This window comes from Onychostruthus taczanowskii, unplaced genomic scaffold (genome assembly GCF_017590055.1).
Source record: "Onychostruthus taczanowskii isolate IOZ18803 unplaced genomic scaffold, ASM1759005v1 scaffold112, whole genome shotgun sequence".
Lineage (NCBI taxonomy): Eukaryota > Metazoa > Chordata > Aves > Passeriformes > Passeridae > Onychostruthus > Onychostruthus taczanowskii.
Window position 1 is genome coordinate 346,606 of NW_024497852.1, and position 18,720 is coordinate 365,325.

The 18,720-nt window shown below is 46.0% G+C and overlaps 1 protein-coding gene across 4 annotated transcripts in view; it reads right to left on the reverse strand.

Moving 5' to 3' along the window:
• Positions 1–1,531: 1,531 nt before the first annotated feature.
• CRTC1 (CREB regulated transcription coactivator 1) overlaps positions 1,532–18,720 on the reverse strand; it is a 41,880-nt gene continuing 24,691 nt past the window's right edge. Inside the window, exons 6-14 of one of the 4 annotated variants that reach the window (XM_041425498.1) lie at positions 18,366–18,451; positions 17,932–17,975; positions 16,755–16,975; positions 12,724–12,857; positions 11,698–11,949; positions 9,657–9,758; positions 5,255–5,341; positions 3,192–3,372; positions 1,532–1,907 (exon numbers count right to left, since the gene is read on the reverse strand). In XM_041425498.1, the coding sequence (XP_041281432.1) occupies positions 1,696–1,907; positions 3,192–3,372; positions 5,255–5,341; positions 9,657–9,758; positions 11,698–11,949; positions 12,724–12,857; positions 16,755–16,975; positions 17,932–17,975; positions 18,366–18,451 (1,319 nt within the window). In that variant the 3' untranslated portion in view covers positions 1,532–1,695. Of the gene's footprint in view, positions 1,908–3,191; positions 3,373–5,254; positions 5,342–8,741; positions 8,946–9,656; positions 9,759–11,697; positions 11,950–12,723; positions 12,858–16,754; positions 16,976–17,931; positions 17,976–18,365; positions 18,452–18,720 lie in introns of those variants that run through there. The other 3 variants (XM_041425506.1, XM_041425515.1, XM_041425526.1) reach the window with 3 other exon arrangements.

The window sequence follows — 18,720 nt, forward strand, 5'->3', positions numbered from 1 at the left end:
AGAGCCAAACCCCCAATTCCCAGCCTGAGGAATCTGGGTGGGATTTTCTTTTTTTAATTTGCAGCACAAAATATTCACAAGGACCATCAGAAATAATCAATTCTCCATTTAATTAAACAGAATTTTGGAGGATTCAATCCTGGTCATTGTGGAGCAAGAGATTTTTTTTTTTTCCCCTGGGTGAATGAAGGAATTTTTAAGTTCCAACCACCCTATTTTGCCTATTCCAAAGGAAAATATCTAAACTTGCCACCCTATTTTGCCTATTCCACCCCCGGGTGAATGAAGGAATTTTGAAGTTCCAACCACCCTATTTTGCCTATTCCAAAGGAAAATATCTAAACTTGCCTTAGGCTTCCTTATTCCTGCTTAACATCTGTTTAAAATTCCAGTTAGTTTAAAAATACCTACATATATAATATATATAATATATTTCTGGAATAAAACCACAAAAAAAAAAAAAATGTACTGTACAAATATTATGTAGAGTGCTTCCATTGGCTGTATGTAGTTGAGCTACTTTCCTAATATCAAAATATTTAAATAAAATTAAAAAAAATAAATGACAACAACAACAACCAAAAAAAATCATAAATAAGTAACAGAATAAGTAATGAATACGAATAAAAAATTAAAAAATCATGATTCTACGAGCCTGGCATTGCTATGGAAATGCCCTTCCTGTTGCCCAGGAATCTCTCACAAGGTAAAAATTAGGATTATGCAGGTTAGTCTCTATTTTTTTTTTTAGCTGCTTTAAGATGTTCTGATCCTCTGTCTAATCAAGTAATGAATTATAGAACTTTCATGTGTGCTCAGAAATGCTCTCTATATATGTAGCCATATATAGAAATAGATATATATTACATATATATTAAAAAAAAAAAAAAGACAAAACAAAACAAACCGTAAAAAGCTTGGAAAGAAATAGTGTTTGAAGTGGATTTTTGGGCCTGGCGGCTTTGCCGGGATTGCTGGGGCAGGAGGGAGGGACACGGGGTTGGGGACACACCTGGGGACAAGCAGGGCACCTGGAGGGGTGACAGTGGCACGAGGCAGTGCCAGCTCCAGGGCGAGGTGGCATGGCAGGGATTCGCTCGCCAAGCCCCGTCCGGGCTGTGCCAGCCCCGCTGAGCTGCCCCCAGCCCGTCTCTGGTGCTCGGGGACGGGGACAAGGTCCCACCCGGGGCAAAGGGGGGCTCTGGGGAGGGACAGGCCGACGGCAAACCGGGAAAAACCACCGGGAAAAACCGGACAACTCCTGACTGCTGGACGGCAACGAGCGGCTCGGGGGCGACACGGCTGGGCCACGGGGACGGGGCTCGGCAGCGCGGCAAGCTCAGGACAACAAGCTCTGGTTACTCATTGTACAGGGGACACGGAGAGCTGCTCCCTCCAGGATGGACATCCGCAGTGGGATGGACCCTCCAGGATGGGATGAGCCCTCCAGGATGGATCTTCCAGGACGGGATGGACCCTCCAGGAAGGGATGGACCCTCCAGGATGGATCTTCCAGGATGGGACAGACCCTCCAGGACGGGATGGACCCTCCAGGATGGGATGCAGCTCCGGGATGGGGTGGATCCTCCAGGAAGGGATGGACCCTCCGGGAAGGGATGGAGCTCCAGGAAGGGATGGAACTCCAGGAAGGGATGGAGCTCCAGGAAGGGATGCAGCTCGGGCGGGTCCTGCGGGTCACAGCCGGTCCATGCGGAACGTGTCCTCTGTGGCGGGGTCGGTGAGGACCATGTCGGGGTCGTTGAGCATGTGCAGTCCATCCAGGGTCAAAGGGTCAATTTTGAGTTCATCCAGAGGGAACTGGGAATCCGTGTCGAAGCTGACGTCCCCCACTCCTGCCAAGGAGCTGGTCAGTTCTTTTGATAAGCTGGGGGGGGATTCTCCTGTCACTGCAGGGGACAAAACACACAGGGGTCAAACACCAGCGTGGAAGTCGGGAAACAGCTCCCAAAAACCCTGGAAATGTTTATGGAGCTCTCAGATGAGGAACATCCACCCTCCTTCAGATTTCAGATTCCTCACAGCACCTCCAAGCCATCAAACACCACCCAAAATTCTTGTTTGGCGTGACTGGAGCCTTTTCTCTCCCTCAGCTTTAAGAGGAGTAACCTCAATTTCCACCATTCCCATCAGCAATCCCTGGCTGCAGCCACGGGATCCCTGGGCAGGGATTGTTTCCAAAATCCCACTGTGACCAGACTGGCCACCATATGTGACACTCCAACCCTGTCCTGGCCAGCTGGGGCTGAGCAGGGGAAGGAGCTTGGCTGCCACAGCTTTTCCTCACTCCAGCAGAGGATCCAGGGAGTTCAGAGGCAGGGTGAATGCACAGGAAGGCTGGGGCTCTACCTGTGTGCAGGTGAGCCCTGGGACACACACCTGGAGTTGGGAATGGCTGAAGGAAGGGGACATTGACTCCAATGCTCAGAAGACACGAAGTGAGATTTATTAGGAATTTTACATATTTATAGACAGGATCATTCACTCAGAGTCTGATTGGTCCTTGAACAACACCCCTCACACCACTGGCTAAGTAGGAACAACACCTTTTTGTAAATGCCTGTCCATAAACACCACGTGCAAACATTCCACGTGGTCACAAACACCAGGTGCAGAGATGAAGGTAAGAATTGTTTTAATTCTTTCTCTGAGCATTCTCACAACTTCCAAAGGATGATACCTGGGAAAGTGACCTGTTTATCACCACAGCCAGGTGAAACAAACCCCTCAACAGCAACAATCCCTGAGAGAAACCCCAAGTCCAGAACCATGGAATGATGAAACATCCTGAGCTGGGAGGGACTCCCAGGGATCATGGATCCAGCTGCAGGCCCTGCACAGACACCCCAAAAGCCCAGCCTGTCCCAGAGCCTGTCCAAACTCTCCTGCAGCTCTGCAGGGCTGGGGCCACCCCTGAGGAGCTGCTCAGGGCTCTGAGAGGGGCAGACCCCAGGGCAGGGCTGTCCCAGGGGGATTTATTTGGATTTATTTACCTGCCAGGATGATGTTGGGGCTGTCCCAGGGGGATTTATTTGGATTTATGTACCTGCCAGGATGATGATGGGCCGTCCCCAGGGGCATGACGTACCTGTCAGGATGATGTTGGGGCTGTCCCCCGGGGATTTATGTACCTGCCAGGATGATGATGGGCCGTCCCCAGGGGCATGACGTACCTGTCAGGATGATGTTGGGGATGTTGCCGTGGCTGGAGTAGTTGAGCTGCTGGGAGTCCTGCAGGCTGCCGTGGCTGCCCGTCAGTCCCATCATGGCAGCCTGCGAGTAGTTGAGGGTGGAGCAGGGGCTGTACAGGCTGTTGGAGCTGATGGCGTTCTCGATCATGTTGAACTGCTCCAGCTGCAGAGCGACACCACGGGGGTTAACTGCCAGCCCAGCAGGGACAGGGACACAGGGGGACAAGGACACGGCTCCAGGACACACAGACAGGCAAACAAATTCATCTTTCCTTGCTCAAAAAGGGGCTCTGCGCCCTGAGCTGCACGGGACAGTCCCTGCCCAATTCGGGAGAGGGAGGCACCAAACTGGGGACAGGGGGACAGAAAAGGGAGGGTGGAAAGGGGAATAAAGGGAATTCAGGTAGCCCTGAGGTCTCTGCCCAGCAGAATTCCTGCCAGGATTCATCCCAGTTTAAGAATTCCATAATTTAATTAATTTAATTCCAGAATTAAATTCGTCTCTGCAATTCATCCATGCTCTGGTGGCAGATTAAAAGGGAAATAAAGGGAATTCAGGTAGCCCTGAGGTCTCTGCCCAGCAGAATTCCTGCCAGGATTCATCCCAGTTCAGGAATTGCATAATTTAATTAATTTAATTCCAGAATTAAATTCAATAATTTAATTAATCCATGATCTGGTGGAGGACTTAAAGGGAAATAAAGGGAATTCAGGCTCACCCTGAGGTCTCTGCCCAGCAGAATTCCTGCCAGGATTCATCCCAGTTCAGGAATTGCATAATTTAATTAATTTAATTCCAGAATTTAATTCATCCATGCTCTGGTGGAGGGTGGAAAGGGGAATAAAGGGAATTCAAGCTCAGCCTGATGTCCCTGCCCAGCAGAATTCCCTCCAGGACACACTCCAGTTTAAGAATTCCATAATTTAATTAATTTAATTCAATCATTTAATTCATCCATGCTCTGGTTGGCCAAACCAAGGGAGGGTCTGGTTATTCCCAAATGAAACCAGCCATGGATTATTCCCAAATTCCTGAGTCAATCCTGACATCACCCACAAGGGAATCCTTCCCAACTGCAACTCCAGCCAGAAACGTGGAGCTTGAAATATTGAATTATTTTTACTCAGCAAGGTATTCCCATGATGTTTCATTTTAAAAGCTTGATTATTATATTTTTAATTGATCTCCCATTTAAAAAGCCTCATTACTTTATATATATTTAATTGAACTCCAATTTTAAAAGCTTCATTATTATATTTTTTTAATTGATCTCCAATTTTAAAAGCTTGATTATTACACATTTTTTAATTTATCTCCCATTTTAAAAGCTTCATTATTATACATTTTTAATTGATCTCCAATTTTATAAGCTTCATTATTATATATTTTTAATTGATCTCCTATTTTAAAAGCTTGATTATTATATATTTTTTTACCAATCTCCAATTTTAAAAGCTTGATTATTACACATTTTTTAATTTATCTCCCATTTTAAAACATTTTAAAAGTTTAATTATTATATGATAGAGGATCCCAAAAGCTTCATTATTATATATTTTTAATTGATCTCCCATTTTAAAAGTTTAATTATTATACATATTTTTAACTGATCTCCCATTTTAACAGCTTGATTATTATGCATTTTTTAAATTGATCTCCCATTTTACAAGCTTGATTATTATTTACTTTTTAATTGATCTCCCATTTTAAAAGTTTAATTATTATCTATATATTTAATTGATCTCCCATTTTAAAAGTTTAATTATTATATATTTTTAAATTGATCTCCCATTTTAAAAGTTTAATTATTATATATATTTTTAACTGATCTCCCATTTTTTTGGCAGAACCTACGTGGGATGGGGAGAACAAAGAGTAAGAGAGGAGCGGAGGGCAGGGAAACCAAACAAAACAAGAAACGAACGAAAAAGCAGGAAAACTCTACATGGACGAAACGGGGACGTGACGTAAATTAATTAGGAGTTAATTGGGATTAATTTGAGGCGGGGGAGAGGCCGAGGAGGCCCGAGATGAATTTGCTCACCTGGTGGGAGAGGGCATTAGCCTGCCTAGCTGTCATCTGCTGCTCATAATAGGAGTCCCCAAAAACACTGCCCAGCATGGAAGAATGCTGAAAACAAAACAGAGGCTTCATGGTGCACAACCCCCACTGCCCCCGGCCCGCCCGGCAGCCACGGGGAAAGCGGGAATTCCAGAGAAATCCGGGAAGGCCGAGAAATCTGGGAATGCCGGAGAAATCTGGGGATTATGGAGAGAAGCGGGAGTGCCGGAGAAATCTGGGAGTGCCGGAGAAATCCGGGAATGCCAGAGAAATCCGGGAATTCAGAGAAATCCGGGAATTCTGAGAAATCGGCAGGGAGCAGGCGGGAATCGCCCGGGGCCCTCATGGGGCCAATGGGATCCACAGGGAGCAGGAGGGAATCCAGCAGGGCCCAGGGGATCCCACAGGATCCACAGGGAGCAGGAGGGAATCCATTCTGAGAAATCCGGGAATGCCAGAGAAAACTGGGAATTCTGAGAAATCGGCAGGGAGCGGGCGGGATTCGCCCGGGGCCCTCATGGGGCCATCACGGGGCCTATGGGATCCACAGGGAGCAGGAGGGAATCCACAGGGCCCAGGGGATCCCACAGGATCCACAGGGAGCAGGAGGGAATCCAACAGGGCCCAGGGGATCCCTCAGGGCCCAGGGGATCCCACAGGATCCCACAGGGAGCAGGAGGGAATCCAACAGGGCCCAGAGGATCCGAATGGAGCAGGCAGGAATTCCTCCAGACCCAGAGGATCCCAACAGGGCCCAGAGGATCCCACAGGGCCAACAAAGAGCAGGAGGGAATCCCACAGGGCCCAGGGGATCCATACGGAGCAGGCAGGAATTCCTCCAGACCCAGAGGATCCCAACAGGGCCCAGAGGATCCCACAGGGCCAACAAAGAGCAGGAGGGAATCCCACAGGATCATGAAGATCCCACAGGATCCACAGGGAGCAGGAGGGAATCCCACAGGACCCTCAAGGAGCAGGAGGAGTCCCCAGGACCATGAAGATCCCACAGCATCCTCACAGAGCTGGAGGGAATCCCCAGGACCCCACAGGCCCCTCACGGAGGAGACCAAGGTGACCAAGAATTTGAGGTCCATGTTTTAATCCTGATCAAAAATGCCAGATAAAAATCAACATCACTCCTGATTTTAAATTCTAAATTCTGATATTCCAGCTGAAAATAAAAACCAATTACTGACAAAGAGAAAAAATTGTCTCTAAAAGACAATTTTCACAGAGTGGTTGTCTCAATCTTGGAAAACAAAATTCAGCTGCTGGTTTATGCACATGGCAAAAGCAGAAGGCCAGAAATTTCCTCCTTAAAAACCTAAGCAGGAAAAATTAAGGAAGAATCAGAAGAGGCACGGATTTTAGACCCTCAAAAAAAAAAAAACCACCTTGTAGGAAAAAATAATTCAAAAATCACCTGAATTGCACCTTGGCTGAGCAGATCCTGCTTGGCCCCAGGGCTGCTCCAGGCTGGGATGGTTTGGATGCACTTGGAGAAGAGATTTGGGATTGCCTTTCCTGAGCATCCATGGTCTGTCACAGCCAGACCTCCCAACAATCCCTGCCCCATGTGCAGCCAGAACTGGGAAAGGGCTGAAATTTCCAATTAAATTTCCAATTTATCACCTGGTCATCGACACTCCAGAGCTGCTGGATGCCAGGAAAAAGGGATCAAACACCAGGAGGGATCAAACACCACAAGAGCCACTGCTAAGATGCTGGTAAGAGAAAATCAAAGCACCCAACCAACCTAAATCCAACCTAAGATTTTTTTAACCAACCTAAATCCAGTCCAACCTATGGTTTACAACCATTTCCAAGGAAAATGTGAATTTTGGGATGGCACAGACTTGACAGGAAGAAAAAGCAACACTAAAATCCAATGAATATTTGAGAGCTCCAAGGAGGATCAAGGTATTTTGTCCCTTTCACTCCCGTGGTTTCATTCCACAGAACAGGAATGAGAGGACAATTCCCAAAATGAGGACAATCCCTAAAATCTCTGTGTTTCTCCAAGCACTGTTTCTATCCCAAAAAACTTTGGGGAACACAATAAGTAGTTAAAAGGAGAGCAGAATGTGCTTGTCCAAGTCCAGGGCAGAGCCTCCCACCCAAGCCCAGCCTGGCTTTGCTCCTCTTGTGAGGTGTGCTGGTTCCTACAGCTGCAAGCACAGAAATTCCCAAAGGAAACCCGAAATTCCCACTGGAAATGTCATTCCTTCAACACTTCACAGCCTCAAAATAATTTATCAACAACTCCAGGGACGACACTGTGCAAACACCACCTCCAGAACCACTGGAGAGTCAGCAGAGCATCTTCTGGGGTTCACGGAGCGACTGTGAGGAAAAACCAACCCCAAAGCACAAATCCCTGGCTGGGATGATCCATCTCAGAATACCTACCAGGTTCTCCAGGTCAGAGCCACTAGAGCAGGAATGTTTGTGTCTGACTGCAACGGGAATGAGGGTGAGAGCAGGGAAGCAGAGCCCAGGCACTGGGGTGGAAGCCATGCAAACACAGAGCTGGGGGCAGGCAGAGCTCTCCATCCATCCCTGTGGGCACTGGGAGCACTGGTGGGACACACACACACACGGCTGGGACAGGGGAGCACGGGGCTGGGGAGAGGTGGGAGCATGGAGGAGAACCTGGGGTGGATGTGGGACACAAATCAAAGCCTGGGTTTGTGGTTTAGGCAATGTCCTTTGGCACTGTGGGGGTGAAACCCCAAATCCACGGGAGGAAGAGGAGCACGTGGAGGCACCTGCATCCCACTCAGCAGTGCCAGGCTGCTCCTCAATGGGACACTCTGCTGTTGGAAGGGTTGTGCCTCACTCTGGGCAGATTAAGGGATTCTGCTGCCTGCAGCTGCCCCCATCTCCACAACCAACCCCAGCTTCCCCTCCACGCTGGTTTTTCTTCTCTCCACGTTTCATGTTTGTGACCATCACCAGCTTTTGGGCCATTCCTGGAGGCACCGAATCCACCTCGGTTTTAATTTAGCAAAACTAAGGAATTCTGTGGGTATTTAAGAGGCCAAAACTACAGAGAGCAGAATTAATAAATCCTCTGCCTTCCACTCAGACTTGTGGTGTCCCTGTCAAACAGAGCAAAATTTTTACAGGATAAAACCAGCAGGAAAAATCATAACCCAGTGTGTGCTCTGGTCCTCTGTGCACTGACCAGTGGGGACAAAACCAAGCCAGAGTGATTGAGAAATCAAAGGGGGGGAAAAAAAAAATCAACATAAACCCCAAATTTGGACGTGCTGTCCAGTGAGAACTGAGAGTTTGCAGCATGCTCTGCTCTAGGGGACAGTGCTGGTTTTTGGAGGCACACAGAGCACAGCAGAACTCAACAGAAGCAGGCAGAAGAGAGAGGTTAAGAAGCAAATTAAGGCAGGGTTAAGGAAATGCAGACAATTCCTGCCACTCGGATCCAGGGCTGAGCTTACCATGACCTGGCTAATGAAGGAGCTTCTGCCTGGCAACCATGAAGGGGCAGCACTTATTTAGAAAGGATCCTCTTTACAGCCTTCAATGTTCAGTGATGAAACAGAAAATGGATTTTCAGACTCTTGTGATGCTCTGGAAGAATTCCCTGCACTTCTTTTCTCCAGGTGGGATTCTCCAGAGCAGCCAGCTGGGGCTCTTTCAGCAGCATCAGGCACTGAAAATGCACTTTCTTACATTGGGGCACCCTCAAATTTTGCCTGGTTTTAATTTCTTGCTGCTGGCAGGTAAGAATCTCCCCTTCAGAGGATCACACACTCCCCCAAGTTGTGATTTCCATCCAGGACATGTGGATGTGTGAGGAGATACAGGCAGAGCAAGGAAAAGCAGCTGGCATGCAAGGGAGTGTGCTGGGAACCCAATCCCTGCCAGCCACAAGCTGCTCATTTTAAGAGCATTTTCTCCAGTGTTTTCTCTCACTGGGTGTGTTCTCACATAAAAAAGGTCCTGATCTAAATCAGTTTGGGATTTTTAGTGTAAATATTTAAATATTTCATGCCCAGGAGTTTTCCTGCTGCAGGAGGCACTGAAATTCCCCCTTTCTTGCCCTCCCAACCTCACACCCATCAGCTCCCCTGGGATCCTGGCAATTGAAAGGGTTCTACCTGGGGGTTCTGCCCCCCAAACAAACAGCACCCCAGTGTTCCAGCAGCAGCCTGATCCTGTGCTTCTCTGCTCACTACAAAAGGCAGTTCAGCAGCTCCTGAAGGCCTGTGGGAGTGGGGATGGAGGGGCGGCCGAGATGGGACGTCGGTGATGCATGAGGCACACACGGAGTCACAGTGAGACAACTATGGGGCAGTGATGGAGAAATCCAGCTCAAAACACACACGAGAAGCAAGGCCTGTGGAAGCACAGAGTCCCTTACTTGAGGGGAGCTGCCAGGAGAGAAGCCTTGATTGGAGACAGGAGAGGTGGGAGACTGGTTGGCTGGGGAGCCAGCATTACTGCGGTACTGCTGGAGTGAGGCCTACAGAACAACACAGAATTAAACACCGTGCCACTGAGGCAGCCCTGCAAAATACCAACAGCTTCTGCACTGGTGGGAGAAACCATCCTCTTCAGGTTCTGTGTGGGAAGACAGGGTTATGTGAATGAGGTCCCCAAAATGTGGGGAGAGCTCTGGGACAGCCCCAGGGCAGGGGCAGGCACAGCTGGGAGCATTTCCTGCCTGTTCTCACTTATGCTCGGTTCAAAATATGTTCAAAAATCAGGTCAGCCAAGGATTTAGGGCAAAGAAGTCTTGGAAGCTGGGAATAATTCAAGAAGAATGTCATTCATGCTTCAGTTGCAGTGCCAGCCCCACGGGTGTGTTCACTGGGATGCTGCTCTGCCTCCAGCTGTGTTATCAGCACAGTGCAGGTGAGAACAGCTCAAGGATAAACCTGGCTCCAAACCTGTCCCTACACAGCCCCAAACTCCACTGCACCCCAGGACATGGAGCAGGCACCCTCAGGGAATCCACACTGTGTTCTGCAGGCTTGTAGATGGGATTTTTGTACTCTTCTCAGCTGTCTTGAGAAGTTATTTTCAAAGATTTTTTTTCCCATCATAAAGAACCCTGGTTTGGAACAGATTAATAATATTAACGGGATTTAAATAATGCTGCACTAATTAACATCAAGAGTAGCCCAGCTCTTCTTATTTTACTTCCATTAGAAATTAAGGGATGATTGAGGAGAACCTGCAACCCAGTGAATTTAACCAGATTTGCAGTGTGGGAGAACTCTGCACTGCCAAGTTTTGACCCCAAATTCTGTAAATCCCGAGAAAATTTATTTTTGCTCTGCATTGCCACTTACAACCTGTCAGAAGGTTGTACAGCCTACAAATAAATTTCAATTCTGCTTTACAAAACCTGTGCAGAAGTTGCCAGCAAGGCTGTGACAGCTCCAAAGGCTTTTTGATGAAGTGGCTTTAAATCTGTTTATTTAGGAATTACTTGAGTTGCTTTAGAAGATAAACACAGCAGCCTAAAAGTTCAGGTCATAAAGAGGTTTAGGATGAGGAAAGCAACACAGAAAGCAAAGGATGAGATCAGAATTGTCTGTGCTGGTGCTACATGAGGATTAGAATCAAAACAGGGACACGATTTGAGTGGGGTGGGATCCTTTCCACTGCTGGATTGTCCTTCCCTCTTCCCCTTCCCACCCTGGAAGGGAAGCAGCTGCTCTCAAGGAGCACCAACTGTTAAAACTTTCATCCACAACCCAGTGCAGATCAGCAGAATTGATTTGTTTCATTCCCAAAGCCATTCCTGTCACTGCAGCACTGCCAGGACACCACGGGTGGGACACCCAGGACCCCCCAGGGCAGGAGGGCTGGGGGAGCTGGGACTTCCCTTCTTTCCTGGCCTGTGATTCCTGATCTGGGATTTTCAGCTGCTTTCCTACAAGCAGGAAAAGGGATCTGTCCATAAATCCTTGCTCCAATTCTTCTGGGCACTGGAGGCAGGCACAAATCCCATTTTGGAATACATGCTCTAAAATTCCTCAAAATGAAAGGGTTCTAAGTAGTGAAACTGCAGAGAACACCTGGCTCTAGACAACTTTTGGGAAGCAAATTCTCCAGATGGTATTTTATTGGGAAATGGTTGTTATGGGTGGACTCCCTCTCAAGGCTCTGGGAGTTCCCCCAGTCTGTATCACGATGTGTTGGGGGGACACTGAACACCCTGAAAATCTCCCAGTAAACACTGATAGATTTAAGCTGGGTTTAATCAAACCTGGGACAAAATCTAAGAAAAATTTCCCTCTAGAAAACACTTAAATGTTCATTTAACCAAAACCATTTGAAGTTTACTTCAAGCCTCCCTGAAATCCTCACGATTTGGGGGTTATCCAGGCTGATTTCCCAGCCCACACTGCCCATTCCCAGCTCTTCCCAAGGCAAGCCCTTCCCAAACTCACCGAGTTGATGTCAATTCCCATGGAGGGCTGGCTCTGGTTCCCTGGAGGTGACTGGGGGATGGTGGAAGGTACCGTGACAGACAGAGGGGGGAGCTGGGGGCCCCTCTGCAGCCCCGAGCTCTGCAGCAGAGGGGGGGTCTGGGGCAGGGAACTGGCCACTGCTGGCTGCTGCTGCTGCTGGGAGCTGGTCTGGGTGAAAAAGGGGTACGGGGGGAGCTGCTGCTCCAGGGACAATGCATCCATGGCCACGGCCTGCAAAAGAGGGAGAAGATCAGCCACGGTGGAAGGAGATTCCTCTTCACACCAAGAGAATGGAGTCAGGCTTGGTTGGTGGTGGAAAAATGGCACCTAAAGGTTCAGAGAGTCAAGAAGCTGCTCTGAGATGTTCCTGTCCCTGGCAGGGGTGCATTGGATGAGGTTTAAGGTTCCCTCCAAGCCAAACCATCCTGTATAAACCAATATTTTAAAAGCCAGTTGAATCTCAAGGTCAGAAATCACCAACGTGGGCAGTCACAGAGCCACAATAAAATCGATTTTAAAAGTTAATTGAGTTTGTGTCACAAATTAGAGAAATGGCTTTCAAATTTCACAGCTCACTTTGGGACAACACAAAAAAATGTGGTCTAAGAGATGGTTTTTATCACAGCTCTAGAAAAGAGGAAGTAAAATCTGTCCCCTCTACAAACCTCTCCTGTTTTCAGGCTCTCAATTAGGGAACACCTTTAAAGGAGGAAATTACAGAACAGGAGATGGAAGTTCATGGAATCATGGTTTGGGCTGGAAAGGACCTTAAAGCTCATCTTGTCCCATGGGCAGGGACACTTTTTACTCTCCCAGGCTGCTCCAAGCCCAGCCCAGCCTGGCCTTGGGCACTTCCAGGGATGGAGCAGCCACAGCTTCTCTGGGAATTCCATCCCATTCCCACCCACCCTCCCAGCCAGGAATTCCTTCCCAATATCCCTGTGGCTCTTTGATTAAGCAGATTAAACCAACGAGGCTGTGATTAGAAAGCCTCTGAGCTCCTACCTGAGTGATGGGTGACAGTGGGGACAGCGTGGGGGACATTTGCTGGGACTGAGGTCGCCGCGAGTCCGCGCCCAAGGACAGGGGGCTGACGCTGGGCTGGCGGTGCTGGGACGGGGCCGGCGTCGTCGTCATTCCTGCAGGAAACAACAAACCCCCCTCAGCAGGGACACAGCAGGGACACAGCAGGGCCCTGCTGAGCTCTGCACCCAAAAGAATCCCCTAAACCAGGAGAAAAGGGCGGCCTGAGCGGGCAGCACCGGAGAAGCCTCGGCGGATCGCGCGGGAGCTCGTTAGGTGATTTGTAATTAATTTTGTCAGGTTGAAGAGCATCAGGACGAGAGGAAGAGCGCTGTGGGTTGTCCTGGCTCAACATCAAGCACGGTTGGTGGGGTTGGTGGCCAGGATGAGGAATTGGAAGAGGCAGAGCAGCCTCAGCAGTTCCAGACACCACAGGCACCGTGCTCGCACACCTGCACTCGGCCAGCCCAGGAAAAGCAGGTTCTGCTCTGTTTGTGTGGGCTCAGGCTCTGGGAATGAGATAACAAATCCTGGAACCAGCCTTATCACAGGGCACTTGAGGTACTGTAAAAGCAAACACCCCTTTAATGGAAAAAGCAGAAGCAAAACTGGTTATGCAGGAAGAGCCCCATTTTTAATGGCACAGCAGGGCAGGAAATGTCCACCACACTCCCAGGAGCCACGACCTGGCACGGGGTGAGGATAAACAACCCAAATATTATCATTTTGTTCAGATCAAGCCAAAAATCTGGGAGTTTAGAAACCTCCCTTTTTTTCTGCTTCACCTCAGAGGAAACAAGGGAAGGATGTGAGGCCAAGGCAGAGTGAGCTGCTCCTGGAGCTGCCAGGGAGCAGCAACTCACAGGAGCAGCAACTCAGAGGAGCAACTCACAGGAGTAACTCACAGGAGCACTCACAGGAGTAACTCACAGGAGCAGCAGCTCACAGGAGCAGCAGCTCACAGGAGCACTCACAGGAGCAGCAACTCAGAGGAGTAACTCACAGGAGCAACTCACAGGAGCAGCAGCTCACAGGAGCAGCAGCTCACAGGAGCAGCAGCTCACAGGAGCAGCAACTCAGAGGAACACTCACAGGAGTAACTCACAGGAGTAACTCACAGGAGCAGCAGCGCACAGGAGCAGCAGCTCACAGGAGCAGCAACTCACAGGAGCACTCACAGGAGCACTCACAGGAGTAACTCACAGGAGTAACTCACAGGAGTAACTCACAGGAGTAACTCACAGGAGTAACTCACAGGAGCAGCAGCTCACAGGAGCAGCAGCTCAAGGAGCAGCAGCTCCCGGGCACCTGGCAAAGGCTCAGTTTCCAGGCAGGCTGCCAGGAAGGCCAGGCTGCAGGGAGGCAGCAGGAAAGGGGCTCAGGCAGGCGGGTGCCCAGGCAGGTGCCCAGGCGGGTGCCCGGGCAGGTGCCCAGGCGGGTGCCCAGGCGGGTGCCCGGGCGGGTGCCCAGGCAGGTGCCCAGCCCAGCACTGGCTCCCCCTGGCACCCTGCAGGGTGCTGGCACCTGGCAGGCGCTGCCGTGCCCTCGTCCCCAGCCTCGGGGGGCTCTGGGGCACTCCTGAGCAGGGCACAGGGGGCAGGAGCCCTCAGGGAGCTTTTAGCAGGAAGGGGAGCTTGGGAAAATCAGTTTGGAAAGCAGCCAAGGCTGAGTGGGGCAGTGGGTGAAGTGTGGGATCATCTCAGAGAGAAGCTGGAATGAAACCACCAAGGAAATCTTGAGTTTGTTCTGTCTTTGACAGAGCAGGGAATGTTTTCAAAGCAGTTTCACACTCACCACTCTGGGTTTATATCATTTACTTTGCTAATTATGTGGAAAAAAAAGGTAGAGATCCACTGTGGCTAAAATCCTGATTTCTAAAATCATCCCTGAAACTTTGGAGCCCAAAAAACTCTTCCAAGGATGCTGAAAGTGTTGCCCCACTCTGTCCCCAAATGGCCAAATCCTTTAAATGGTTAAATCCTCTTCTTGCTTCCCAAACTCACCTTATTCCAGACATTTCCTTTTCCCAACCCAGGAGAAGTGGGAAAGGGAATCCTGCCCAGCACAGGAAATGTATTTGTATTTTTGGATACAACTCCTCATTTCTATTCTAGGAATCAACAGACTTGCAACTGTCACTGATAATTTAAAATATAAACAAACAACCCTCTTTGTAATTATTTGAGTATCAATGAAATTACTTTAAAAATAGCAATTAATAATTAAAATATTATTCAATAATAGACTCTGAAAGGATCCTCACATGAAAACAAATGTTGTTCTAAAGGAATGGAAATAAAAAATGAGATATTCCCATAACACAAGGGATGGTGGGGTTCAGCACAGGGAATTTCAAGAGGGGAAAACATTAAAAAATAAATAAATAAAAAGAAAACATTTAAAAATAAACATAAAAAAGACCCAAAACTAAATCCCAAAAAAGCAGATTTGGGCATCAAGGACAGGAGATAAAGGTCCTGTGTATAAATAAAAAATCCCTATTTTTTTGTACATGCAATACACAGGAGCAGAGAAGCCAAACTGATGGGAAAGAACAAAATTCCCTAAATTCCATAATTTTAAGGAAGTGGCTCCTGGAAATATTCCCACAACACAAGGGATGCTGGGCTTCAACACAGGAAAACATTAAAAAATAAATAAAAAGAAAACATTTAAAAATAAACATAAAAAAGACCCAAAACTAAATCCCAAAAAAGCAGATTTGGGCATCAAGGACAGGAGATAAAGGTCCTGTGTATAAATAAAAAATCCCTATTTTTTTGTACATGCAATACACAGGAGCAGAGAAGCCAAACTGATGGGAAAGAACAAAATTCCCTAAATTCCATAATTTTAAGGAAGTGGCTCCTGGAAATATTCCCACAACACAAGGGATGCTGGGCTTCAACACAAGGAACTCCAAGTGACAAAAACATTTTAAAAATTATTTTTTTTTTCAAATTAAAAAAAAAAAAACCACATAAAAAAGACCCCAAAAATCATCAAGAACAGGAGATAAAGGTCCTGTAACTAAATTTGATGGTGGCACTTTTAGATGGGTTTAGAGTAGAGACAGAATGTCTGCCAGAGGTGATGGGTATTGGAAAATTATTGTAAATAAAGGAGTTGTTAGTATAAAATGTTAACACCATCCCAGGGGTGGTCAGTGTGCCATGAAGTGACCTGCTGGACAGACCTCAGTGGGTCAGGAAAAGAATGTTATGGATAAGGAAAAATAAAAAACCCTGAAAATCAGAATCCACCTGCCAGACAGACCTGGATGGGTCAGAAAAAATAATGTTATGGATAAGGAAAAATAAAAAACCCTGAAAAGCAGAACCAGCCTACCAGACAGACCTGGATGGGTCAGAAAAAATAATGTTATGGATAGGGAAAAATAAACTTGAAAATCAGAATCCATCTGACAGACAGACCTGGATGGGTCAGAATGTTATAGATAAGGAAAATAAATAACCTTGAAAATCAGAATCCATCTGACAGACAGACCTGGATGGGTCAGAATGTTATAGATAAGGAAAATAAATAACCTTGAAAATCAGAATCCATCTGACAGACAGACCTGGATGGGTCAGAATGTTATAGATAAGGAAAATAAATAACCCTGAAAATCAGAATCAACCTGCCAGACAGACCTGGATGGGTCAGAATGTTACAGATAAGGAAAATAAATAACCCTGAAAATCAGAATCAACCTGCCAGACAGACCTGGATGGGTCAGAAAAAATAATGTTATGGATAGGGAAAAATAAAATACCCTGAAAAGCAGAATCCACCTGCCAGACAGACCTCAGTGGGTCAGAAACAGAATGTTATGGATAAGGAAAAATAAAAAACCCTGAAAATCAGAACGGACCTGCCAGACATAAGGAAAACAAACAACCCTGCAAAAGCAGAACCGACTCATCTCATCTCCTTCTCCTGTCTCTGGGCTGCAATAAAAAGAGATTTTCTACCACCTGGGGGTCACCCCAAGCCCAGAGCCCCCCACTCACCCTGGCTGGCAGTGCTGATGCCCAGGTGGGTCAGGTTGGCAGCCAGGTTGCCCGTGCTGCTGGAGCTGCTCAGGGCAGGGAAGGAGGATTCCTCGGGGTCCAGGGGCGTGGGCAGGGGCGAGGGGAAGTGGATGTTGGTCAGGTCTGGCAGCGAGCCGCCCGTGTTGTGCGCGGCAGGGATCAGGGCTGTAGTGTTCTCCTGCTCAGCTGAGGGGAAGATGCTGAATTCAAGAGAAAAAACAAAAAAAAAATTTAAAAATTGATTGATAGTTCAGGCTGGGGAGAGGTTTTTAAAATTGTTTCATGAGAAAATTTTATTAAGTTGGTTTTTTTTTTGAGATTTTTTAAATGTATTTAAGAAGAAAATTTTATTAAGATTTGCTGGAGATTTTCAAATTTGTTGGATAAAAAAAATTCATAAAGAAGAGTATTTAGCAAGAAAAATTTATTAAGATTTTTTAAAGCTTTTTAAAGTTTATTTCACAAGATTTCATAAAGAAGATTTTTTGAGTTTTTAAAAATGTATTTAGCAAGAAAAATTTATTAAGATTTTTTAAAGCTTTTTAAATTTACTTCACAAGATTTCATAAAGATTTTTTTAGTTTTTTAAAATGTATTTAGCAAGAAAAATTTATTAAGATTTTTTTAAAGCTTTTTAAAGTTTATTTCACAAGACTTCATAAAGATTTTTTTAGTTTTTTAAAATGTATTTAGCAAGAAAAATTTATTAGGAAGATATTCTTCACATTTAAGAATGTATTTAACAAGAAAATTTTATTAAGGTTTTCTGAGATTTTTAAAATGTATTTAACAAGAAAATTTCATTAGGAAGACATTTTTCACCTTTTTAAAATGCATTTAGCAAGAAAATTTCATTAAGAAGTTTTTTTAAGCTTTTTAAAATGTATCTAACATGAAAATTTCATAATGAAGACTTTTTTGAGGCTTTTAAAATGTATTTAACAATTAACAAGATTTTTTTTAGCTTTTAAAAATATCTTTAACAAGAAATTCCATAAAGATATTTTTAGTATTTCTGACCCTCAGAAGGTCTTGTTTTTGTACCTAGAACCTCCCCAGAAAATTCCAAAGCAATAGGATATTCAATCCACAATTCTTCTTAAAGATCTCAGTGCTTTTAAAATAAGAAATGGATAGAAAATTGCTGAGCACTTACTTGATTCCTGGAACTTCACAGGATTTAGGTCTCGATGACCCAGTCTGAAATAGAAAGGAGAGAAATTTAAAGGCAAAAATGCTGCAGGAGGGCATTGCCTCAGAAATATTTCAATTTATCAGTTCAATTTAATCATTTCTGTGTAAGATCTGGGAGTTCTTAGAAGATATTTATAATTTTTTTTGCTTTACTGGTCCAACAAATCTTAAATTTCCAGAGTTTCTCCTCATATAACCAAGCCTGTGCATTCACACCCACATGAAATGCTCCAATGTTTAGAATTTGATTTTAAACACAGCATTTAATCTCCAATCTCAAGAAGTTTATTAATATTGACAGTGACTAAAGCATTCGTTTATCTAAATATGAATAAATTTAGATGTATTATTATTCAGAAAATAACATTTCTGCACTTTGAAAGGTGCAATTCCCACCTTTTTAGTGTCCCAGCCTTGCTTAGAGAGGGTTTTGTCTGCATCAGAGGTGGTTTCTTCCATTCCAGGGACAGTCAGCAATAAAACTAAAAAAAAAGAGATGAAAAGGAATCATTAATAATCAATAATATTCAGTTTCTTGGGAGTTTAACCTCTGGGAAAATCTTAAATTCCCAAGGAGGATGAAACAGTGCTTTTAAAATAAAAAATTGCTGAGAACTTCTTTGGTTGCTGGAACTTCCCAGGAAGTTTTTGTAGGTGTTTTCTGGGTGTTTGTAGAAGGGTTAAATTTGGATTTTCTTTGGGATCGGGGATTTGAAGTTCTTGGAGCCCTTCAGGATGAACAATTCCCGGT